Source organism: Mobula hypostoma, chromosome 23, assembly GCF_963921235.1.
Source record: "Mobula hypostoma chromosome 23, sMobHyp1.1, whole genome shotgun sequence".
In the NCBI taxonomy this organism is placed as follows: domain Eukaryota; kingdom Metazoa; phylum Chordata; class Chondrichthyes; order Myliobatiformes; family Myliobatidae; genus Mobula; species Mobula hypostoma.
The window spans coordinates 12,810,471-12,834,575 of record NC_086119.1 but is presented as its reverse complement, the minus strand read 5'-3'; the positions used below and the strand labels follow the sequence as shown (position 1 = coordinate 12,834,575).

General features: G+C 38.3%; 1 protein-coding gene across 11 annotated transcripts in view; it reads right to left on the bottom strand.

Annotated features, from left to right (window-relative positions):
• Positions 1-24,105, bottom strand: part of LOC134336845 (kinase suppressor of Ras 1-like) — a 199,543-nt gene that overhangs the window by 76,207 nt on the left and 99,231 nt on the right. For all 11 annotated transcript variants that reach the window (XM_063031414.1, XM_063031415.1, XM_063031416.1 and 8 more), the window contains exon 2: positions 7,405-7,545. In XM_063031414.1, the coding sequence (XP_062887484.1) occupies positions 7,405-7,545 (141 nt within the window). The remainder of the gene's footprint in view (positions 1-7,404; positions 7,546-24,105) is intronic.

Sequence of the window (24,105 nt, the reverse complement as noted above, 5' to 3'; positions counted from 1 at the left end):
AAGGCAGAGCTTGATAGGTTCTTGATTGGACTGCATCAAGGGTTACGGGCTGAAGACTGCGGAATGGGGAAAAAAAGGATCAGCCATGATTGAATGGCAGAGCAGGCTCAACGGGCCAAATAGCCTAACTCTGTTCCTATGTCTTACGGTCTACCCGAGGCCATTTGCTTTATTTTCCTTCTTCAGTTTAAAGCAGATAAGATTCTCATTGGTTTAGCCATAGCCCATACTGAAAGCTTTTAATACTACACCATAAATGATAAATTATTTCTCCCTCATATCATGTAATCCCAAAATTTCAAATCCATAAAAATATTATAGTCAAAACCTAATCAATTTGATGATGATAATAACATTGATTTTAATAATAGACTCCACAGCAAAATAATTCTCAAAGCATGATCATGATTACATGAGTTATGACATAGTGGACCATTTAGTTACTAAGAATTTTAGAATTCAGCATCCAAAATATCCAAAGTCTTCCCAATCATAGTTTTAAGCAGTTCCTAGTACGCTGACATATCAGACAACCTGTTTTGGGCCCAGCACATAGATGTAATCATAAGTTGCCAGTGCTTTTACTTAAGAGATTAAAGAATTTCAGCTTGTTACTGAGTACACTAATAAACTTCTACAGATATAAAGTATCTTGACAGATTGCATCATGGTCTGGTATACCATCTTGAATGCGCAGGTATGCAAGATGCTGTACAGTAGTGGACTCTGCCCAATACATCACAGGGACATTTGTTCCCACCATTGATAGTATCTATTGAAAGTGCTGCCAAGAAGGCAACATCTATCAAAGGTCCACCATCCAACCCATGCTGTCTTCTTGCAGCTATCATCAGGAAGGAGGTACAAAAGCCTTAAGTCCTATACCAGTAGATTCAAGAAAAGCTACTTCCCTTCAACCATTATGTTCTTAAACCTACCAGCAAAAATCTGATCATTACTGTCTGGTAACACTATGGCCACTTTGATTATTTTACATTAAAATGGACAGTTTTTTCATTTTTGTTGTTTTCTTTATTGCAAAAATTGGGTATAGTTTATGATAATTTCTTTTTTTTCTTGTGTATGCTGTTACATAATGCTACGTGCCTATGATGCTGCTGCATTTTTCACTGCACCTGTACATACATGTACTTGTGCATACAACAATAAACTCAACCTTTACAAACAAAAACATTTTTTCCATTGTCTCGAAGAAATTATTCCCTGTTGAAACATGGCTATCACTTCAAGCATTTGTTTTGTGCATAAACAAATATTCTTCACTTCAAGCAATCTGCAACTCAATCATTCCGCCAACTAATTTAAGATTCCAAAACAAATCCTATAAATGACTCTTTTTCTTCATTGAAAAAATCTCGGGGACTTTGTTAAAGTATCAAACATGACAATTTGTGACAAAAACAAACATGGAGGAACCCAGCAGGTCAGGAGAATCTGTGGAGGGAAATGGATATCCAATATTTTGCTGGACTGGGGTGATTACCAGTATAAAGAGGAGAGGGGAAGAGATAGAGTCGAGCTGGCAAGCGATAGGTAGACCTAGGTGAATGGGTGATAGATAAAGGGATGAGTGGAAATATTGACAGAGACTGGAGGCAGCAAAGGGTTGCAGATGTTGGAATCTGATAGGTAAGAAAGGTCCATTTTCTCCACAGTTGCTGTCTGACCCACTGACTTACTCAAGCAATTTTTTGCTCCAGATTCTTCAGATAGTTGTGTCTCCATCTGACAATTTGTGAATTCTGACATATGAAAATTTCACCAGCAAGATATATAAATGCAAACATTCAATTAATTCAGATATTTATTTTTTTGATAGTGGATTGGTGGATATGCCATATAAGACAACCTTAAATATTATAATTTACTATCACAATGGGATAAGCGTCCTTTGTCTAAGATTAAACAGGATTGGGAAAAGGAACTTAATTTGACTTTTATGACGGAGGATTGGATGCGGATATTGAAGTTGGTTAACTCTTCTTCAATTTGGGCTAGCCATTCATTGATTCAATTTAAAATTGTACATCGTTATCATTTGACAAAGGAGAGACTTTCTAAAATCTTTCCTAATGTTGATAGTCATTGTGATAGATGTAAAACTGAGATAGCTTGTTCTATATTGGAACAGTTCTGGAAGTCGGTTTTCTCAACAATTTCTAAAGCACTTAAAATTACTTTACAACCTAATAAATTAACTGTGCTTTTTGGAATAGTTCCTCAAAATATTCATGGTATTTCTGCGTCTGACCAATACGTTATTGCATTTGTTACATTGATAGCTAGGAGGGCCATTTTGTTGAAGTGGAAGGATACATCAGCTCCCACTTTGTCACAATGTTTCTCTCAAGTGATGCTATGTCTTAGTTTGGAGAAAATTAGAAGTCCAACCTTTGAACCTTTATTTGATTTTGAGAAAAGATGGGGCTCATTTGCTCGTTATTATCATTTGAGTTAATTGATATAGTTTTTCCACGATCTAATTGTAAATTCTTTTAGTATATTTTCTTTTCTTGCTGGCGGTTTGATGTTTATTTTTAGAAGCTTTTTGTATGACACATGGTTCCCGGGATGTACACCTAATGGGTTCTCTTTTTTTTCTCACTTTTCTGCTCAGTAGGTTTTTTTTTTGTTATCACAAAATTTTGTTTTCCATCTTTAAGATGATGGTTTTTCTTGAGGCATTGTAAGTGTTGTTACTTCGATGTACTCATGTTATTTTTCCTATATATACAATAAAAAGATTTGAAAAGAAAAGAAAGACAACCTTAAATACACAGAATGGAGAAGACTCATCCCTGATCATCTTGGGCAATTGATCCAAACCATACAATGTAAAGCAGCAGACTCTGACAGCTCTTTACTGGGTTAGTCCAAATCTTGAGCTACCAGACTTACATACAATGCACTCCTCATTCCAAAAGCCAGTTGTCCAAAGAATACTGACTCCCACATAACACATCACGTTCAAGAAACAGGAAACCGATTCTTTAAGCAACACATGCAAAATATGCTGGAGGAACTCAGCAGGCCAAGCAGCATCAATGGAAAAAAAGTACGGTCAACATTTCGGGCCGAGACTCCTCAGCAGGACTGGAGGAAAACAAGATGAGTAGATTTAAAAGGTAGTGGGAGAAGAGAAAAAAATACAAGGTGATAGATGAAACTGGGAGGGGGAGAAATGAAATAAAGAGCAGGGAAGTTGATTGGTGAAAGAGATACAGGGCTGGCGAAGGGCAAGTCTGACAGGAGAGAACAGGAGGCCATGGAAGAAAGAAAAGGGGGGAGGAGCACCATAGGGTGACAACAGGCAGACAAGGCAAGGTGAGAGAGGGAAAAAGGGATGGAGAATGGTGAAGGAGAGGGAGGTTGGGCCATTACTGGAAGCTGCAGAAATCAATGTTCATGCCATCAGGTTGGAGGCTCCCCAGACGGAACACGAGATGTTGTTCCTCCAACCTAAGTGTGGCCTCATTGCAACAGTGGAGGAGGCCATGGATTGACATATCGGAATAGTAATGGGAAGTGGAATTAAATTGGGTGGCCACTGGGAGATCATGCTCCTTCTGGCAGATGGATTGTAGGTGCTCGGCAAAACGGTCTCCCAATCTACATCAGGTCTCACTGATATACAGGAGGCCACACCAGGAGTACCGGACATAGTCTTTGACCCCAGCAGACTCATAGGTGAAGTGTCGCCTCGCCTAGAAGGATCGTTTAGAGACCTGAATGGTAGTAAAGGAGGTGAAATAGGGGATATCTGATTCTTTAACTTCACCATGAGCTTCAGAATTCAAAATTCAAAGTACTTTTTTTTAAATCAAAGTATGTATATGGTACAGGTTTCCCCCGTCATCCAAAGGTACAGCGTTCCTATAAAATAGTTCGAAAGCCGGAATGTCGTAAAGTGAAGAAGCAATTATCATTTATTTATATGGGAAAAATTTGTGCGCGTTCACAGACCCAAAAAAATAACCTAGCAAATCATACCAAATAACACATAAAACCTAAAATAACAGTAACACATAGTAAAAGGAGGAATGATATGATAAATACACAGCCTATATAAAGTAGAAATACTTTTCTACAATCATTGCCGCACTGTTCTCCGTAGCGAAAATCTCACACACGCGCTCTCGGTAGAAACACACTCTCCAGTAACCTTTAAGCTATGAAGCTACCAAATCATACCAAATGTAGTATCACTTACTGGAATTGGGAAGACAGCATCGAGCATACTGATGATGGTGTGTTAGGCTGAGCCGTCAGAGGTTGGGGTGATGCAGTGGACCCCAACCTCCAGGCCGCGGACCGATACCGATCCACGAAGAATGCAGTGGTGGCCAGGATGCACCCAGCATATCTTCAAGAAAAAAGCTGAAATAAACAAGCTAATTAATTAGGTGCCGCCTGGCACGTAAATGTTGGCCCAGCTCAGAGGCGATTGCCGATTGTGTTGCCTCTGATCTGGGCCAATATTTACGTGCTGGGCGGCACCTAATTAATTAGCATATTTATTTCAGCTTTTTTCTTAAAGAGTGTATTGGGTGCGTCCCGGCTACCACTGAATTCTCCGTGGCAATGTATCGGTCCGCGGTCCAGGGGTTGGGGTGGTGGGACACTGGGGTGTCATCTCATCATCGTCTGTTTCCATCAGGGCAGGCAGGTCATCTTCTTCTATGTCTGCGTGCCTCGATGTCGAAGGTCGAGGTTCGTCATCTGCTGTGGCTGATGTGGAAGGCTTGAAGAACGACAGTATGCTTGACTGCTTAGCCTTGCGCATCTTTCTATCATCTCACACAGTTGCTTCAAGTTCAGTTCCTGGACGACTTCACTTTCGGTCTGTTCGCTACTGCATTCAGTTTCGATTGTTATCCTTTCCTCCTCCAATTGCATCAGCTCTTCATCTATCAGTTCTGGGTCATGGGATGCCAAAACCTCTTCAACATCATCTTCGTCAGCTTCCACAAGCCAAACTCACTTTGTCCTTACTTCGTTCACCACAATCAAAACGCTAAATTATGTCTAGTTTTACACTAAGTGTAACACCCTTACGAGCCCTTTTAGGCTTTTCCAATACCGTAGAACTCATCTTGCTAACGGCTGCTCACAGGCATGTGTTTAAGCAATGCCGGCTAGAATGCAGTTGCAGGGGAGGAGCTTGGCTGCTCGGGGAGCGCGCACTGCCTTTTTTCGTAACAGTGAAAACACCTTCTGTTAGGGAAAACAGGTAACTAATGTAGGTCTTTCAAAACAGTGAGGTTTCATAAAGCGAACGTTCGAAAAGCAGGGGACACCTGTATACAACATTGAGATTTGTGTTCTTGTAGGCAGTGACAAAAAAAAAGCAGAATAGAACCCATTCAAAGACCATCAAACACCCAATGTGCGAAAAAAGAACAAATCCTGTAAACAATAAGTAAACAAATACCATTAACCAAATTGAGCCCAGCACTGTGCCGGTGGCTGCAGGTCACAGCTGCAGAGTCTATTCAGCGCTGAAGAGCTCCGATCAAGTTCTGCAAAAGGTAAGTAGTAAACAAAAAAATGAACGGCACAGTTCCCGAAGCAAGTCCACTACTGCAGAGTGCATTCCAGCACTAAGGTAAACCCATTGAGAAGCCCAATGCTTGCAGACAACAGGCACTCCTGAATCTGGCAGCTTTGGACCCAAAACTCCTGCATCCTCTTCCTACCGGCAGCAGCAAAGGAGACTGATCAAACACAGGCAGACGGTGCTGACCAGCTCTGTGTTTCCCACTCTCATCTTCAACAATTTTAATCTTGCTCGATGCTTTAATCAATGTAGAGTAATGGAGCCGATCACGGGTTCATGTTCCGCCATTAGGAATCGAAATACAATCTCATCCACGCTGAATTCCCAGGACATCACAGAAGCACAAGTTCATTCAGTCTGCCCAAATATACATTCTTAAAAGGGAAATTACAGGCTGCAATCGATCCCAGTTCAGAAGAAGTAGTATATTTAGAAGAAGAATATCCAGTAGTTTTGTAAGCTGTCTACAAGATGGTGCCAGTAACCGATGGTGACATCCTGCATACATCTTGCAAAACTACTGGAATTATACATCATAGTGCATTCTAGATTCTATTTGCAAGGTCTGGCCTATCTTCAGACTGATAATTTGCATATTCTTTTATAAAGGTAAAGACTGTAAAGCAGGGAAAATGCTGTGGGTAAGTAAAAAGTTGGTAGATGAATAGAAAGTGAAATGACATTAAATTTATTTTAAATGGAACCTGTATATACCTATTTAACTACATTGTAACATGGAAAGGTATCATTTCTTCATTACCCTGGATCAAATTAAATTGCTGGGAGTCCTTCATGCAGATAACATCGGTGGGGCAGTAAATGAAAAAAGCATAATGTATTTTACAGAAATTATTCCCAAGAAAAATTACAGGGTGACTAAGTTGGAGGTCCTTTTGTCATATCTGATACGAGACATTTTACACTGTGGTCACATCTCTCTTCTCAAAAAAAAAGTCCCCCAAACACTATTTCTAGGAAGAGCAGAGGAATTCTCTCCAGCGCTGTAGCTGATATATTAGCAACACCACCATAATTTAAATATCAACATTAATATTGACTGTTTGATCTTAACCAAATTGCTATCAGCTTGGGACCACAATACCTTATTGACTCTAACATGCTTTTGAAACTTTCTAAGTTGTGAAACACAACACTTACAAACTCTTTTAAGTTTTTTGGAAAGGAACATGGCAATCTCCTGCAGTAACAACCAGCACAATCATGCCATCTAAACAATGATTTACAGTATTTTTCCATTAGCAAACTTGGCAAACATTGCAATTTCAATAGAAAAGCACCTTGGTTTCTGGCCTATACTAATGCATGAGGTCATGATTGAAAGTACAGTATAATATTCAAAATCTGTACAGTTTTCTGAAACCACAGCAATACTAATACCCATTTACTCAAGTAAATTGTCCACTTTTAATACTGTTCAGTGGAAAATCCAATTTCCCTTAAATTTTCTGCCAACTTTTATCCATTTAGCAGATTCACAGAAATTACTTCAATCTAAAAATCCTTTCATCTTCCTGCTTACAGATCAGGGTTTCTACCTTGCTTATTTTATATACCCGTTTTAACATCTTGATTATGTCCAAAAGATCATTTGAGAGTGTACTCCTACTTAAATGTCTACTTATTAAATAGTTGTTATATGTTTCAACATGTAAATATTCTAATTAGAGATGGCCTGAGATTGAAGACTATTGGAAAACAACACTTTATCTATTAATGTTACATATAATTATATAGTATATTGTTGTATATAGATTATATATATTATGCAGTATGTGTTATATGTGCAATGAAATATTTAAACCTACCTGTAATATTTCTTTTCTTAAGTTAATTGTGTGGAACCAGTCACTCAGTCGAGGATAGCTCTCCAATTCAGAGGTTCTCTCACTAGGCGGTACCTTGCGCTTGCACTGTAACTGCTTGCTGATGTATTTGACAAGTTTCACCTGTAGAGAAAAAAAGGTATTTGAACTAGTCAGTATAATGTATAAAACAAACAGCAGCTAAAAGGATCAATTAACAGTTTGAAATTATACATCTATTAAATCAAGCTCAATTTTTGAGACCTGGATATTACAGTAAACTAAACACTTAAAATATATATAAGTGTGACTATTGAATGCTGGAAAAAATAATTTTGGAGCAAAAATTATATCATAATTATCCAAAAAATAAGTGGAGAGACAGATTAAAGCAGTTAATTTTAATCTTTACAGCTGGTTGTCATATTAATCTTTCACTTCTGCGCTAACCAAATCAATTTTGATAGTTTCAAGCACAATCTCACTGGCACAACTGACCACAACTCAATTAGCAAATACTGTAACTTTCTGAACAAGCACCAAGATGCATTAATATACCGTGTCAAATGTAATCAAATGTCCCTAAACACTATGGAGAAGAATCATCAAACAAAAAAAAACATTTTTGACATTAATTCACATACACACAAATGAGCTAAGTCTCATCAAATTTAGTTTTATGGAAAATGAAATGACGGTGAGTTTAAGGAGATGAATTGCAAGAATTGGTGAGCATTATTTCAATCTAATTCTACTTCATGTGAATATAGCCATTTTATTAAAAGACAAGTGGTTGTGCAAACTGGCCAAATCAAAACCTTTATTTTGGGATATTTTGAATGAATTAAGCACTGCACCACGTTTTTTTAAAAGAAAGCTCAACAGAAAATATTTTATGAATGGAAATGCTCAAACCACCAATTCCCAAGCAAGAAGAAAAACAAGGTTGACTTTATTAACCGCCTAGTTTTGCGCAGTTTTGTGCCAAATCATCATGTTAGAATTGGAGTCACAAAAATACAAAACATCACTGGTTTTTATTGAACAATATTTAAAATATTACTGAAACCACCAACCTTTCAAAAATATTAGTTTAATACCTGCAACAGATAGCACAGAAATTGCCACAAAGTAAGAATCAATATCTGAACTGCTGCCATTTTGCTCACTCATATCCTGTATAGTATTCAAAATTGGTACCATCAGCAAGGAGGTACAGGAGCCTGAAGGTGCACACTCAACGATTCAGGAATAGCTTTGCCCCTTGGTCATCTGATTTTTTCAATGGACATTGTACCCATAAGTACCAACTCACAGTTTTTTTGCTTTATTTAACAATTATATATAGTACACACACACAGACACACAGTAATTCAAAGTTTTTTCATTTATTATGTATTGCTGCTGTAAAAACAAATCTGACAACACATGCCAGTGATATTAAACCTGATTCTGAAATTTCAATTTTGAAAGCTTTATTTGATCCTGTCATAGACATTACTAACAAATTCCCTCTTTTTGTAGCAATATGTAGGATCAAAGTATTTCTGAGTGGAATGGACATTTACTCTGCAGGACTTAACTATATTAACATCCTAAATAGCAAAAGAACACAGCTTTGTATAGCAGTATGCTCTAGCTTCACTCAAACACTGGCCTTAAATTGTCAGAATAGAAGCAATTGATATTAAACAAAAGAGAAGGTCATCCACAATTTAACCCAAAATGTGAATGGTTTTTCTTTCTACAAATGCTACTTGACTAAAGGCTGCTTCTAACCAGGGGAAAAAGGAAGTTTTGTTAAAAGTGGTCAATCTTCAGGAGGGGATGGGGAGGGAAATAAAATGGAATGATATCCCGAGGCTTTATTTGAATGACTTCAAGAGTACATTACTTATATCAGGATACTCTGAAGCCAAACAAAAGACACAAAATTCAGCTCTCCATTCAGGAGGTTAAATAAAACACTCCAGAATATTTCAAAAAGTCAAAACTCTATTTATCATCAAGTACATACCGTAAAAATATTCAGGTATATGTTGACGATGACCAGTGAATCACTTATATAATTACCTTGAATTTTCACCTTATAACAACACATTTTGAATTTTGCAAGAACATTTTCAAATACACGAATCATTTTAGATAGATAAATAGATACTTTATTGATCCCAAAGGAAATTACAGATTTAGTAAAGGGTACATTTTCATCTCATTTCCTGGAGTTCTCCTCTTTGGCTAGCCAGCAATCTGAACTGAATTACGATGATGAAACACCATTTGTCTTCTTTGGCAAAAATCCAACCCATAGACACTCTGTTGTCACTGAGCTTTAAGACTAAGAACTCCTGACAACCTCACAGACTTCAGCCTCATGATCTCGACAAACATGGTGCCAATGTCAAGGGATTGCTACACTCTCAAGAGTATCAGCATTGAACAACAGGGCAATATCAGAAAAATTTTTAAATCAGAACTTGCTGAGCTTTCTGCACTACATGAGTAACAGATCACAAGCACATTTCCAGGGTCGCATAATTCTGTTATTTCAACAGTGTTGTGTAAAAACAATTTACTTGGTCAGAGATAATACAAATTTCAATACAAGGACAATATGCTGCTGCCTCAATGCTGTTGATAGCACAGTACCAGGGAAGCTCTTCCAGATTTTACAGTAATCTGGTATGGGAACTGTACCTCCCTTAATCGCAGGACTCTGCAGAGAGTGGTGCAGACAGCCCAGCACATCCGTAGTTGTGAGCTTCCCATGATTCAGGACATTTACAGGGACAGACGTGTGAAAAGGGCCCATAGGGTCATTGAGGACCCAAGCCATCGCAACCACAATCTATTCCAGCTGCTACCATCTGGAAAGCGGTACCACAGCATAAAAGCCAGGACAAACAGTTTCCAGGACAGCTTCTTCCACCAGGCCATCAGACTGATGAACTCAAGCTGACTTCAGTGCACTCTATATTACATTGACTGTTCTATTCATTATAAATTACTATGATTGCACACTTAGATGGAGATGTAATGTTAAGATTTTTACTCCTCATGTATGTGAAGGATGTAAGAAATAAAGTCAACTCAATAATCTATCTCTACTTCCCTTCCCCATTTGATGCTTAATGTCACCAAACATGTGTTGTCATTGAAAACAACATAATATCAGTAGAGAATCACAGGCACTTGACAAGGTATTCAAACCTGGAATCAGTTTTGTGAATTTCCTTTGAACCCTCTCCAGTTTCAGCACATCCTTTCTAAGATGATGGCTTTATGACAAAGTTTGCAGATGATAGGTGGACAGGTAGGTAGTGCTGAGGAAGCAATGCGATTGCAGAAGGACTTGGACAAATTAGAAGAATATGCAAAAAAGTGGCAGATGGAATGCAGTGGCGGGAAATGTACACTAATGCAGTTTAGTAAAAGGAACAAAAGTGCAAACTATATTCTAAATAGGAAGAAAATTCAAACATCACAGGTGCAAAGGGACTTATGTCCTTATGCAAGACTCCCAGAAGGTTAATATACAGATTTAGTCTGTAGTAAAGGCAAATGCAATGTTGGCATTCATTTCAAGGGGAATAGAATATAAAAACAAGGAGATAATGCTGTGGCTTTATAAGACACTGGTCAGGCCGCACTTGGAGTATTGTCAACAGTTTTGGGCCTCATATCTCAGAAAGGATGTGTTGTCATTGGAACGAGTCCAGAGGAGGTTCAGGAGGATGATTCCGAGAATGAAGGGGTTAACATATGAGGAGCGTTTAGCACCTTTGGGGCTGCACTCACTGGAATTAAGAACATGAGGGGACCTCATTGAAAACTACCAAATGTTGAAAGAACTAGTTAAGGTGGATGTGGAGAGGAGGTTTCCCATGGTGGGGGTGTCCAGAACTAGAGCACACAGCCTCAAAACTGAGAGGCGACTCTTTAGAACAGAGGTAAGGAGGAATTATTTTAACCAGACAGTAGTGAATCCTTGAAGGCCAAGACCATGGGTATATTTAAAGCGAAAATTGATAGCATCCTGTTTGGTCAGGGCACCAAATGTTATGGCGACAAGACAGGTGTATGGGGTTGAGTGGGATCGGGGATCAGCCATGATGGAATAGATTCGATGAGTTGAATGGCCTAATTCTGCTCCTTATCTTATGGTCTTTTAAGGGGCCCAAAACTGCTCACACTACTCCAAGTGAGGTCTCAGCCAGCAGTGCTTTATGAAGTCTCAACATTGCATCCTTGTTTTTATTATCTAGTCCTCTTGAAATGAATGCTAACATTGCAAATGCCTTTCTCACCAGACTTAACCTGCAAATTAACCTTTAAGGAATCCTGAACAACCCCCTTAATGCCTCAGTTTTTGTATTTTCTCTCCATTCAGAAAATGGTCAACCCTTACATTTCTTCTACCAAATTTCCTGACCATACACATCCCAATACTGTTTTCCATCTGCTGCTTCTTTGCTCATTCTCCTAATTTGTCTGTCCTTTCTGTAGCCTCTCTACTTCCTCAAATCTACGGCCCTTCCAGCTATCTTCATATCACTGCAAACTTTGCAACAAAGACATTATTCCCATCATCCAAATCATTAACATATAACATAAAAAGAAATCGGTCCCAACAGAGATTCCTGTGGAACACTACCAGTCACCAGCAGCCAACCAGAAAAGGCCCTGACACCTGGAACTTCCACCATACTGCGAGGGTCTTCCACAGTGAAGAGTGATACAAAATACGTATTCAGTTCATCCGCCATTTTGATATCACCATTACTACTTCTCCAGCATCGTTTTCTTGTGGTACGATATCCACTCTCTCTTCTCATTTACACTTCATGTATCTTAAGAAACTTTTGGTATCCTCTTTAATATAATTGGCTAGCTTACTTTCGTATTCCATCTTTACCTTCTAAATAACTTTTTTAGTTGCCTTCTCTTGGTATTTGAAAGCTTCCCAATCCTCTAATTTCCCACTAATTTTTGCTCCATTATATATCCTCTTTGGCTTTTATGATTCAACACCTCCCCATCCTATGTCGCCTCTAATGATTTAATTTTATTTTTTAACCAACAGAGCAATGCCATTCTTTCTACCTTTTGCTTGTACTTTCAATACAATGTGTATCCTTGGACATTAAGCTCCCAGCTATAATCTTCTTTCAGCCATGATTCAGTGATGCCTACATCATACATGCTGTAATTGTGCTACAAGTTCATCAATTTTATTCCATATATTGCATGCATTCAAATATAACATCTTCACTCCTGTATTCAGTCTTTCCAATTTTCTCCACCTTTTACGATGCAATTCATCCTGTTGACTGCAATTTTGCCATATCATCAGCCTCTCCTTTCCAGGAGTCTCACCACACGTTGCCTTTGTTTGTAAACCAACTACCTCATCTTCAGCACTAATACAGACCTCGTGGAAATTTGTTGTTTTGCAACAGCAGCACAGTGCAATATATAAAAGCTATACATTGCAATCAGAAATATAAGAGATTAAATTAAATAAGAAGTGCAAAAATAATGAGATAACATTCACAGTCCCTTCAGAAATCTGATGGCAGAGGGGAAAGAAGCTGTTCCTAAAACATTGAGTGTATTTCTTCAGGTTCCTGTACCACCTCCTCTTTGATAGTAATAAGAGAGCATGTCCTGAGCTCATCAGGTTTATTATCACCGGCATGGGTCATGAAATTTGTTAACTTAGCAGCAGCAGTTCAATGCAATACATAATATAGAAAAATAATAATAAATGAATAAATTACAATATATTTATACTGAAAAGATTTAAATCATGCAAAAACAGAATATATATTTAAATATATTAATATATATTTTAAAAGTGCTCATGGGTTCCATGTCCATTTAGGAATCGCATGACAGAGGGGAAGAAGCTGTTCCTGAATCGCTGAGAGCGTGCCTTCAGGCTTCTGCACCTCCTACCTGATGGTAACAGTGAGAAAAGGGCATGCCCTGGGTGATGGGGGTCCTTAATAATGGACGCTGCCTTTCTGAAACACCACTTCTTGAAGGTATCCTGGGTACTTTGTAGGCTAGTACCCAAGATAGAGCCAACCAAATTTATGACCCTCTGCAGCTTCTTTCAGTCCTGTGCAGTAGCCCTCCCACACCAGTGATGCAGCCTGTCAGAATGCTCTCTACAGTACATCTATAGAAGTTTTTGAGTGTTTTTGTTGACAAACCAAATCTCTTCAAACTCCTAATGAAATACAGTCGCCGTCTTGCCTACTTTATAGCTGCATCGATATGTTGAGACCAGGTTAGGAACTCAGAGATCTTGACACCCAGGAACTTGAAAATGCCCACTCTCTCCACTTCTGATCCCTCTATGAGGATTGATATGTGTTCCTTCATCTTACCCTTCCTGAAGTCCACAATCAGCTCTTTCATCTTACTGACATTGAGTGCATGGTTGTTGCTACAACACCACTCCACTAGTTGGTATATCTCGCTCCTGTATGCCTTCTCATCTCCATTTGGTTGTATCATCAGCAAATTTATAGATGGTATTTGAGCTATGCCTAGCCATACAGTCATGGGTATAGAGAGAGTAGAGCAGTGAGCTAAGCAGACACCCCTGAGGTGCACCAGTGTTGATTGTCAGCGAGGACGAGATATTATCACCAATCTGCACTATGGTCGAGGATCCAATTGCAGGGGGAGGTGCAGAGGCCCAGGTTCTGTAACTTATCAACCAGGATTGTAGGAATGATGATGTAAAATGTTGAGCTATAGTCGATGAACAGCATCCTGACATAGGTGTTTGCATTGTCCAAGTGGTCTAAGACCGTGTGAAGAGCCATTGAGATTGCGTCTGCCATTAACCTATTGTAACGATAGGCAAATTGTACTGGGTCCAGGTCTAACTGCAATAGGATCATTACTCCATGGCTTAATGTGATAAACAATAACCTGAGCACTGCAAAGTAGACACCATGGTTTCTGATAATTATCGAATAATCTAATATTTTGTAAAGCTGACCCCTGTTTGAGGTGGTATTAAAAGGTTTACAGGATTCATTTAAATACATATAAAAAAGACACATATGAACCATAACATATTTCACCAGTAAAATGAAAGCCCTTACGATTAATTTAAATTCAAATCCCCTTCCCACTTTTGGTAATTCATATACAGTGGATTCCAGTTGATTGGGACACATCAGGATCAGTATATTTTGGCCCAATTAAGCAGATGCCTCAATTAGCCTGTTTCATGGACATAGTTAAAAGGCATAACAAAGACAAACTACCTTTAACTGAATAACAAATTATGCATTTAAATGAAATACAGAAACAATTAGAACACTACTATGGTATTATAAAACAGTATTGTTTCCGAATGGTTATCGACAGAAGAATTCATCGCTGCTGTGTTCTTTTGATTGACTAAATAAACAACATCAACGCAGACTCCTAGTGTAGATAATGGACTACCTACATTGCTACTGTGTTCTGGTCACCTCACTACAGGAAGGATGTGGATACTATAGAGTGCAGAGGAGACTTACACAGATGTTGCCTAGATTGAAGAGCATGCCTTATGAAAATAGGTGGAGTGAACTTGGCCTTTTCTCCTTGGAGCAACGGAGGATGAGAAGTAACTTGATAGAGATGTACAAGAAGAGGCATTGATTGTGTGAATAGCCAGAGGCTTTATCCCAGGGCTGAAATGGCTAACACGAGGGGACATAGCTTTAAGGTGCTTGGAAGTAGGTGCAAGTGGGGTGTCAGAGGCAAGTTGTTTTTTTTTACACAGAGAGTAGCGGATGTGTGGAATGCACTACCAACAACAGTGGCAGAGGTGGTTACAACAGGGTTTTTTTTTAAAAAGACCCTTAGATAGGTACATGGAGCTTAGAAAAATAGCGGGCTATGCGGTAGGGAAATTCTTGGCAGTTTCTAGAGTAGGTTACAATGTCGGCACAACATTGTGGGCTGAAGTGTCTGTACTGTGCTGTAGGTTTCCACATGTTCTTTCCCAGATAAGGTCAAAATGAAAATAACGAAATTATCAAAAATCATTGCTTTTTAAACCGGCACTGTTGGCTTAAATGGATAACATAATACAAGCACATGCAAATGACGCTATTTAAAAAGCGCTCTGTAATGTATAACAACAATTACTGTCATCTTCAAGCCTGAATGTTGAAACCACAGTGAGCAAAACAGTTCAGAATTGTCGTACTGCTTACTTCTCGTCAATTATCAGTGACAAAATTCACTGCTTTTTGAACACAAACACATGCAACTGACATTATTCAAAAATTGTTCACTCTAAGCATGGTGCAGAGTCTGGCTGCCACACAAGTACATGCGACTTACACTAGTTAGAAATTGTTCGGTTATAGTCTTCTGCCCCAGTTAAGCTACACAATGTCCCAAATAAACAAAAGGAATCCAGTCTATTTTCTAGACTAATTTTTGTTCTTTAAAAGTTGTCCCGACTTTGAAATAAGCAACTGCTCCAATTAACTGAACTATATTTCAAAACTCTGACTTTTTTCTAAAAACAATTGCAGAATCCTGTCATAAGTAACATTGGCCAACTCAGTTTATTTTGCAACTTGCTATTTTTAGGACTGGGTACCCTGCATTTCAAACATTAAGTGGCTGGGGAACTTTCCATTTCATTCCCCTGAGGATGCAGATGTACTTAAAACAATTTATTTTATTTTTTGTGTATTTAGTGATACACACAGAGTAGGCCCTTCAGGCCCTCCGAGGCATAACAACCCACCAAGAGCTGGCAAACCCGATTAAACCTAACCTAAACACCGGACAATTTGCAATGACAAATTAACCTACCCAGTACGTCTTTGGACTGTGGAAGGGAATTGGAGGACCCAAGGAAAACCCATGTATTCCACAGGGAGAACGTACAGAGACTCCTGACAGAACAGCACCAGAACTGAACACCGAATTCCAGAACACCCCAAGCTGTAATAGCATCATGCTAGCCGCTACATTACTGTGGTGCCCAAGGTGGTAATAGAATTTCAAGGAACAAGAAAACAAGTGACTCATATTTTAAAATAAAATCCCCCCAGAAAAAAATTATTTGAGGTGGTTGGAAATACTTTAAAAAGCTTTACAAATAGCACAGAAAAATGGGAGACGCAAAATTGGAAAGTGAAAATATTTATTTAAAATTTTTATGGAATATTTTAAAATGACAAAAAAATTAAAAGTTGTTCTTAAAAACTTCTGAATTTACATAGAACAGTTCAGCACAGAAATATGCCCTTCTTGCCCACTATACCTGTCCTGGTCTGCGTGCCAATCTAACTACTCCAGCAACATGCTCCAGGCACCTATCACTCCTTGTGTGGGAAAAAAACCTCCCCACAAATCTCCTTTAAACTTTTCCCCTCTCACCTTAAATATATGCACTCTTGAATTTTCATTTTCTGCCCTGGGAAAAAGACTGAATACTTACCTCATCTATCTTTCATGATGTTTTACACTTTAATCAGCCCCTCAGCCTTTGATACTCCAGAGAAAAAAAAATCCAAGTTTCCCCAAACTCTCTTTATGGTTAATACACTTTAAAGAGTTAACATCCTGCCGAACATCTTCTGCACCCTCCCCATAGCCTCCACACCTTCCTGTAGTGCAGCAACCAGAAATGCACAGAATACCCCAAATGTGGCCTAACATTGCAACATGACTTCCTGACATATATATTCGATCCCTGACCAATGAAGACAAACATGCCATAAACCTTCCTTACCACCCAAACCACTTGTGTTGCCACATTCAGGGAGCTGTGGACTTGCATCCCAAGATATTTTAGTTTTTTCAGTGCTCCATGCATTGTATACTTTCCTCTTGCATGGTAGACCTCCCAAAATGCTTTATCATATTATATTAAATTCCACCTGACATTTCTTCACTCAGATTTCCAACCGATCTACACCCAGTGGTCACTTTATTAGGTACATCTTGTACCTAATAAAGTGACCAAACAGTGTACATCCATGGTCTTCTGCTGCTGTAGCCAGGAGCAGAAAACCATGAACATTTATGAGTGTGCATTCAGAGATGCCCTTCTGCACACCACTGTTGTAATGCGTGGTTATTTAAGTTACCGTTGGCTTTCTGTCATCTTCACCCAGTCTGGCCATTCTCCTCAGACCTCTCTCATTAACATGGCATTTTCACCCACAGAACTGCTCGTTACAGGATTTTTTTTTTTTGTTTTCACACTATTCTCTGTAAACTCTAGAGACTGTTGTGCATGAAAATCCCAGGAGTTCAGCAGTTTCCGAGATTCTCAAACCACCCCATCTGACACTAACAATTATTCCACGGTTAAAGTCACTTATATCATATTTCTTCCCCATTCTGATGTTTGGTCTGAACAACAACTGAACATCTGTCTATGGCTGTATGCTTTTATGCATTGCGCTTCTGCCACATGATTGGCTGATTGGTTATTTTGCATTAACAAGCAGGTGTACTACTGAATGCATATTCCACTGTAACCTTCCTCATAATCCAAACAATACATAATCAGGCAATGTTGGTTAGGGGATAGATTTCTGAATACCAAGACAAAAAATTGCAACATGCATTAATCAAGTAACTTTCTCAGAGGCAATTAAATCCAACTTCACTGATAAAAACATCTTTATGATGTTACTCCAAACGCTGTGCACATTCTTACCCAAAACATTAAGAAAAAGAATGGGAATACATGAAAAAGACAGCATCTCAATGAGGACAAAAGTTTCCCTTACTTATAAATCACAGTTCGAAGGAATTGGACTGTTAGATCAAGAGATATCCATGAATACCAAGTAACATATTTTACCAAAAAAGAACTTGGATACAAAAGTCTTTTTTGAATGGATGGACAAGAGGAAGAAAACTGGAAGTAACAAAATATCTTTAAATGCTTTTTTAATACATAAAAAAACAGGAAACTGCACAGCATAGCTTAAGTTTTACTTTTTGTGGTCAAGACATACTTCCCTAATCTTCTGCAGATGAAACCCAATCTCTAATAAGCAAATAACATTAAGTATATAAATATAATCAAATTATTAAGGTAAATTCTGCATTTAAACCTCTTCTCATTATAGTTAATAACTAGATTGACAATAAGATTGGAAAATTACATAGCCACGTTAGTTAATGATACAAAAAAATAGCAGCATCAGCAGAGTCAATTCGACCATGAAACTACAAAGAGCTATTAATAGATTAAGTGAAGGGTAGAAAAGCAGCGAACTTATTTCAACATAGGTGACACAAGGCCTCTCAATTTAAACCTAAACAGGATGGAACAAAGTCCCCTCCAGATAATAAGAGCCATACAAAATCAAATGCTCAAAGAAAGGGGAGGGGGAAAGGAGGAGGCCTACGTATGAAGATCATTAAAACATCATTTGGAGGCCCGAAGGAAAAGAAATCTAAACAAAGAGCCATTAAATTGTTAACCTATATATCCAGAGGATTTGGGTGTAAAGGTCTGAACCCATACTACAGTTTTATAAAGCCCTGACTGGACCCCATACGAGGAGTACTATAATCTCTTTTGGGTACCACACTTCAGAAAAATATTCATCCACATCAAATATACAAATAAAAACTGCACAACCATTCCCTTCCATTTAGAAGATGATAGCACAATTTCATAGTATCGTCAATATATTAATGGAACTGTAAGGCCAAATCAAGGGAAACTATCAGCCAGACTTAGTCTGAGAGAGGAACTTTGACCTTATTCCAATTGTTAAGTTTTTGAGAGCGAAGATTGAAAACACTATTTCAAATGAAGATGCTGTGATGGGTGGGGAAATACAAAGTTTGCCACTTTGCTTTGGCAAATGATTGTTAATACTAGATAATTATAAATCTAAGATTGATGCAAAACTACTGAGGAATACAGGGTAGCTGGTACTGCAAACAAAGAGAAAATCTGCAGATGCTGGAAATCCGAGCAACCCACACAAAGTGCTGGAGGAACTCAGCAGGCCAGGCAGCATCTATGGAAAGAAGTACAGAAGATACTCCTGTCAAGGGATTTCAGCCCAAGATGTCAACTGTACTTTTTTCCATAGGTGCTGCCTGGCCTGCCGAGCTCTTCCAGCATTTTGTGTTTGTTACCTGGTGCTGAATGGATTTTGGGTCATGGATTATTAATGACTTCACTGAATGGTAGAAATGGCCTAATGAGCTAAATGCCCCATTCTAATTTCTATTTAAGTACATTCTGCCATTTAAAATATTATGGCATATTGCCACTTGAAAAGTTGATGTAAACATCTAAACAGGCTGAAATAAAAACACACGGATGGAGATCAGGACAGGTAGCATCTGTGGAGAAGAAATAATGATTCTGCTTCTCTCCCCATGCCTGATGTCTAATCAAGTATCTTCAGCAATTCCTGCTTTTATTTCAGATTTCCTGCACCTACAGGTTTATTTTAGTTTTTTGAACACAGGTGAATTGCTTTTAGGTGACAGTTCGTCACCTGATTAAATCACTTTGCAAACTGTTTTAGTGGAGCTTTTACTATCTTTTAGTATATTACTCCTTAGATCACAGTTAATAAATGGTAAGGATCAAAGCTGATTAACATTCAGTATCAACATTTAGATAATGCACAGAAGTGATTAGGAAGGCCAGTAGAATATTGGGCTATAGAATGTGCTCAGTGGAGTTCAAGTCTAGAGACGTTCTCCTTAAGTTGTATAATGCGCTTGTGAGGCCACACTTTGAATACTGTACACAATTTTGATTTCTATATTTTGTGAGGTGTGTGAAGACACTGGAGGGAGTTCAGAGAAGGGCGACCAGACTCATTCCAGGTCTGCAGAGTATAACCCATGAAGAAAGATTGAAATAATTAAATCTTTTTAGCCTAAGTAGATGTAGAATGAGAGTAACATGATAGAATTATTCAAATTCATTAAGGGTATAAGTAAGGTGGATGTCAGCTGCTACTTCAAAATTAATCCATCCACAAGGATACGGGTGCCATAGGTGGAGACTAGTTAAAGGGAGATTTCAGACTAACATCAGGAAGCATTACTTTATACAGCAAATTATGGACACATGGAACAAACTACCCAATTGTGTAGTTGACAGTAGTACCTCAGAGACTTTTAAATTTAAATTCAATAGTTATTTCAACACACAATGTGAAAAGGAATTTGGCAAGCTATGTTGGCCTGAGTAGCCTGTTCTTGTCAAAAACCTTCTAATGTTCTAATACTTCTCTGAAGACAGTCAATTGTGAATGCTTTTGAAACTTGCACATCACTGCTAACCACACATGACGGCAGATGTTGGTAGGTGCATACTCAAAACCTTAGTTTCTCATCTCTTCAACCTGTGAAACGTGCTCTCTTGTTGAATTCTTCCAACACCTTTCAAACATCCAAATGGCTTTCAGTGCATGCTCCTCCCAAAGGCAGTCATGCCGGCTCATATCTGCTTTCTCAAACTTTCTGTATAAACTTTCAGTCTTATTGCTTCTACCCCAATGTTTATAATATCTACTTATTTATCCTTTCAATCAGACTTTCAATCATTTTTTCCAATAATGGCTTCTAAACCATTTCTTTATTCCATTAAGCTAGATTATTCTTTTCCCCTTGATGTATTTTTGTAGCATGCTTTCTACAGCAGGAAAACAAATTTGTTGTTACTATCGCTCACAGCATAGTCACTATATTTAATTACTATTGTGACAAAAGGATAGTGGCCCACTTTCATCAGCAGCTGATGCTGAAGTAGTTTTTCATCCTCTGTTTCCTTTCTTGTTCATTTTTCAATCAGTTGCCTGTCTTTTGAGAGCCAATAATATTACTATGTTTTAAACAGAAAAGTTTCAAATGCAATCCACAAATTATTAAAGAAGCTGAATTACGAAAAATTAAAAGCAGGATTCACAATTTTAAAAGGATGGTTACAACTGGCACTCTAGAACACGTTGTTAAGTCCTGAAGGAATGGAAAGACCCATTTAATTTTGATTCTGCCCGTCAACATGGAATAATGAGAAAAGTCAACCTGAAGTATGAAGCAACACACATCAAAGTTGCTGGTGAACGCAGCAGGTCAGGCAGCATCTCTAGGAAGGGGTACAGTCAACGTTTTGGGCCGAGACCCTTCGTCAGGACTAACGAACGAAGGGTCTCGGCCCGAAACGTCGACTGTACCCCTTCCTAGAGATGCTGCCTGGCCTGTTGCGTTCACCAGCAACTTTGATGTGTATTGCTTGAATTTCCAGCATCTGCAGAATTCCTCGTGTCTGAAGGTATGAACATTGATTTCTCTAACTTCTGGTAACTTCTTCCACCCTCCCATTTCTCTCTTTTTCCATTCCTCATTCTGGCTCCCCTCGTACCCTTACCCTTCTTCTCACCTGCCCATCACCTCCCTCTGGTGCCCCTCCTCCTTCCCTTTCTCCCATGGTCCACCCTCCTCTCCTATTAGATTCCTTCATCAGCCCTTTACCTTCTCCACCTATCACCTCCCAGCTTCTCAGGCCATCTCCCTACCTTCTTATTCTGGCTTCTTTCCCTTTCCAATCCTGATGAATGGTCTCAGCCTGAACGTCAACTCTTTACTCATTTCCATAGATGCTACCGGACCTGTCGAGTTCCTCCAGCTTTTTGTGTATTAACATGGAGCGATGGCTATGTTATGATTGCATCATGAAAAATTGTTCATACTTCACAGGCTAGGTAAATTAGATTTATCTTAAGGTAACACAGATCAGAGAATACTGGAATTACTCAGCAGGTTTGACAGCATTCTATGGAAAGAGTAGAGAATCAACGTCCTTTCATCAGAAAGGTGAGGTGAGATAATACGAGTGAAGAGAACACGAGAATACCTGTGATAGGACAGAACCTCAGGTGTGTTCAGTTAACTCAATGTTTTCAATTCAGATAACCAGTTGTTCCTGCTTACCAGTTCTGATGTAGTCACCTGCCTTTGCTACACAGATGTTAATCTACTGCATTTTCCAACATTTTGGTTTTTTTCATATCTCCAACAGCTTTCACTATGTTTGTGTGTTACTTACCTCTGATTACTCGTTTTCATCTATCAAATGGATAGCTCTAATAGTATCAAGTCACCTAGACAACCTTTATCAGCACACTGTAACAACCTTCCTCTGTTCTCACTTGCCTTCTCACTTGTCCTTTTCCAATAAAAAGTCACTGAAGGACTAACCTGCTCCACCTTTTCACAGAATTCTGCTAACTGCTGAATATTCCCAGCACATTTACATTATAATTTTTTTAAATTTCCAATCCGCAATCATCGGCACTTCTTTGATTTTCAAAGATAACTGCACTTCAGTAATAAATGTTACTATCTGTAACTACATGATCAATTGCAATCTATTCATTTAAAGTTTCCCCAAGCCTAATGAAAGTTTGCTGTGAAGTTTAGTAATTTGCTTAGTGCAATGACAACTCAGTGCTCGAATACAGACGAAAACAGAGAATCAATTACACACTTTCAACTATTTTTTAAAAAGTTACACCACATAGATTAAACTGGTTCTATTTCAAGAACTATTAAACCCAACCCCCTCCCCCACTTCACTCACAATACTCAAATACAACAGAAGGGTTTTTCATTCTCATTTTATAAAGTATAAACCACAAGGCAATGGCTGCATACAAATGACCGCTGTTGAAATTGAATCCATACAAAATTGTTGCCTTTTAATTACTAACTTATGTCGCCACTTTTGCTACTCGATTGCAGCCAAATATCTGGGGTCCCACATACAAAAGCATACCTTCACACTGTGCCATGGGTCAGTAATTATATTGTTCTTTTCTTAAAATTACAGTTAATTTTTTTTAAGGACTTATGTTTTATATTTAAGTAGTTAGATATATGTTACTCTTAAAAGATGAAGCACTGAACTTTACAAATATACAGCAAAAGCTATGGTTTTACAATCAGATAAAAGCAACAGTTTGTTTTTAAAGTTCACGTCAATTTTCTTGCTAATGAAGGATAAGTTCTATACTCCATACTGCGATGGCTACATTTACAGTTCAAATAAGATTAAACGGTCATTAAAACAACAATAACTTTAGGCCATATTTTAATCAATGATTAAATGTGACAGAATATAAAATGTATATTTTTGCTGGTTTCTATATTTTCAAGCAGGTATTATTAATAAATAGTTCCTTTCTATTTACTATACTGCAACATAAGACATCTGCAGGAGGTCTTCACGAAAGCCTAGATAATTTAAGTCAAAATCTCAATGTAAGTTTAATGCACAGATATTTCCATACTTCTTAAAAACATACCTTTCAAAATAAATGTCTTTAGCTATGCCGCATGCCTCCCTTTTTCCTCTATTTTCCTCATTTTCCTTTCCTCACTACGAAGTATCTATACCCTAATGAGGTTTAATTATACTGGAATCTCTGTTCCCTCCAAGTGGATGTTCTTCATCATTATACTCTTAGCAGACCACTGACTCACAGAGTGAGTGAGTGAGTGAGCGAGCGATTCAATTCACAGTATGTATTTGCAGGATTATTAAGGCCTCAAGTTGTTGGATGAATTTTAAACAAAAGATTTGCAGCCATTCTGCAGACAAGATTGGCAAAGTTACAGAAAAGTCACATTCACTCATATTTGTTATTGTGGTTTTCGAATCAGTTCCGT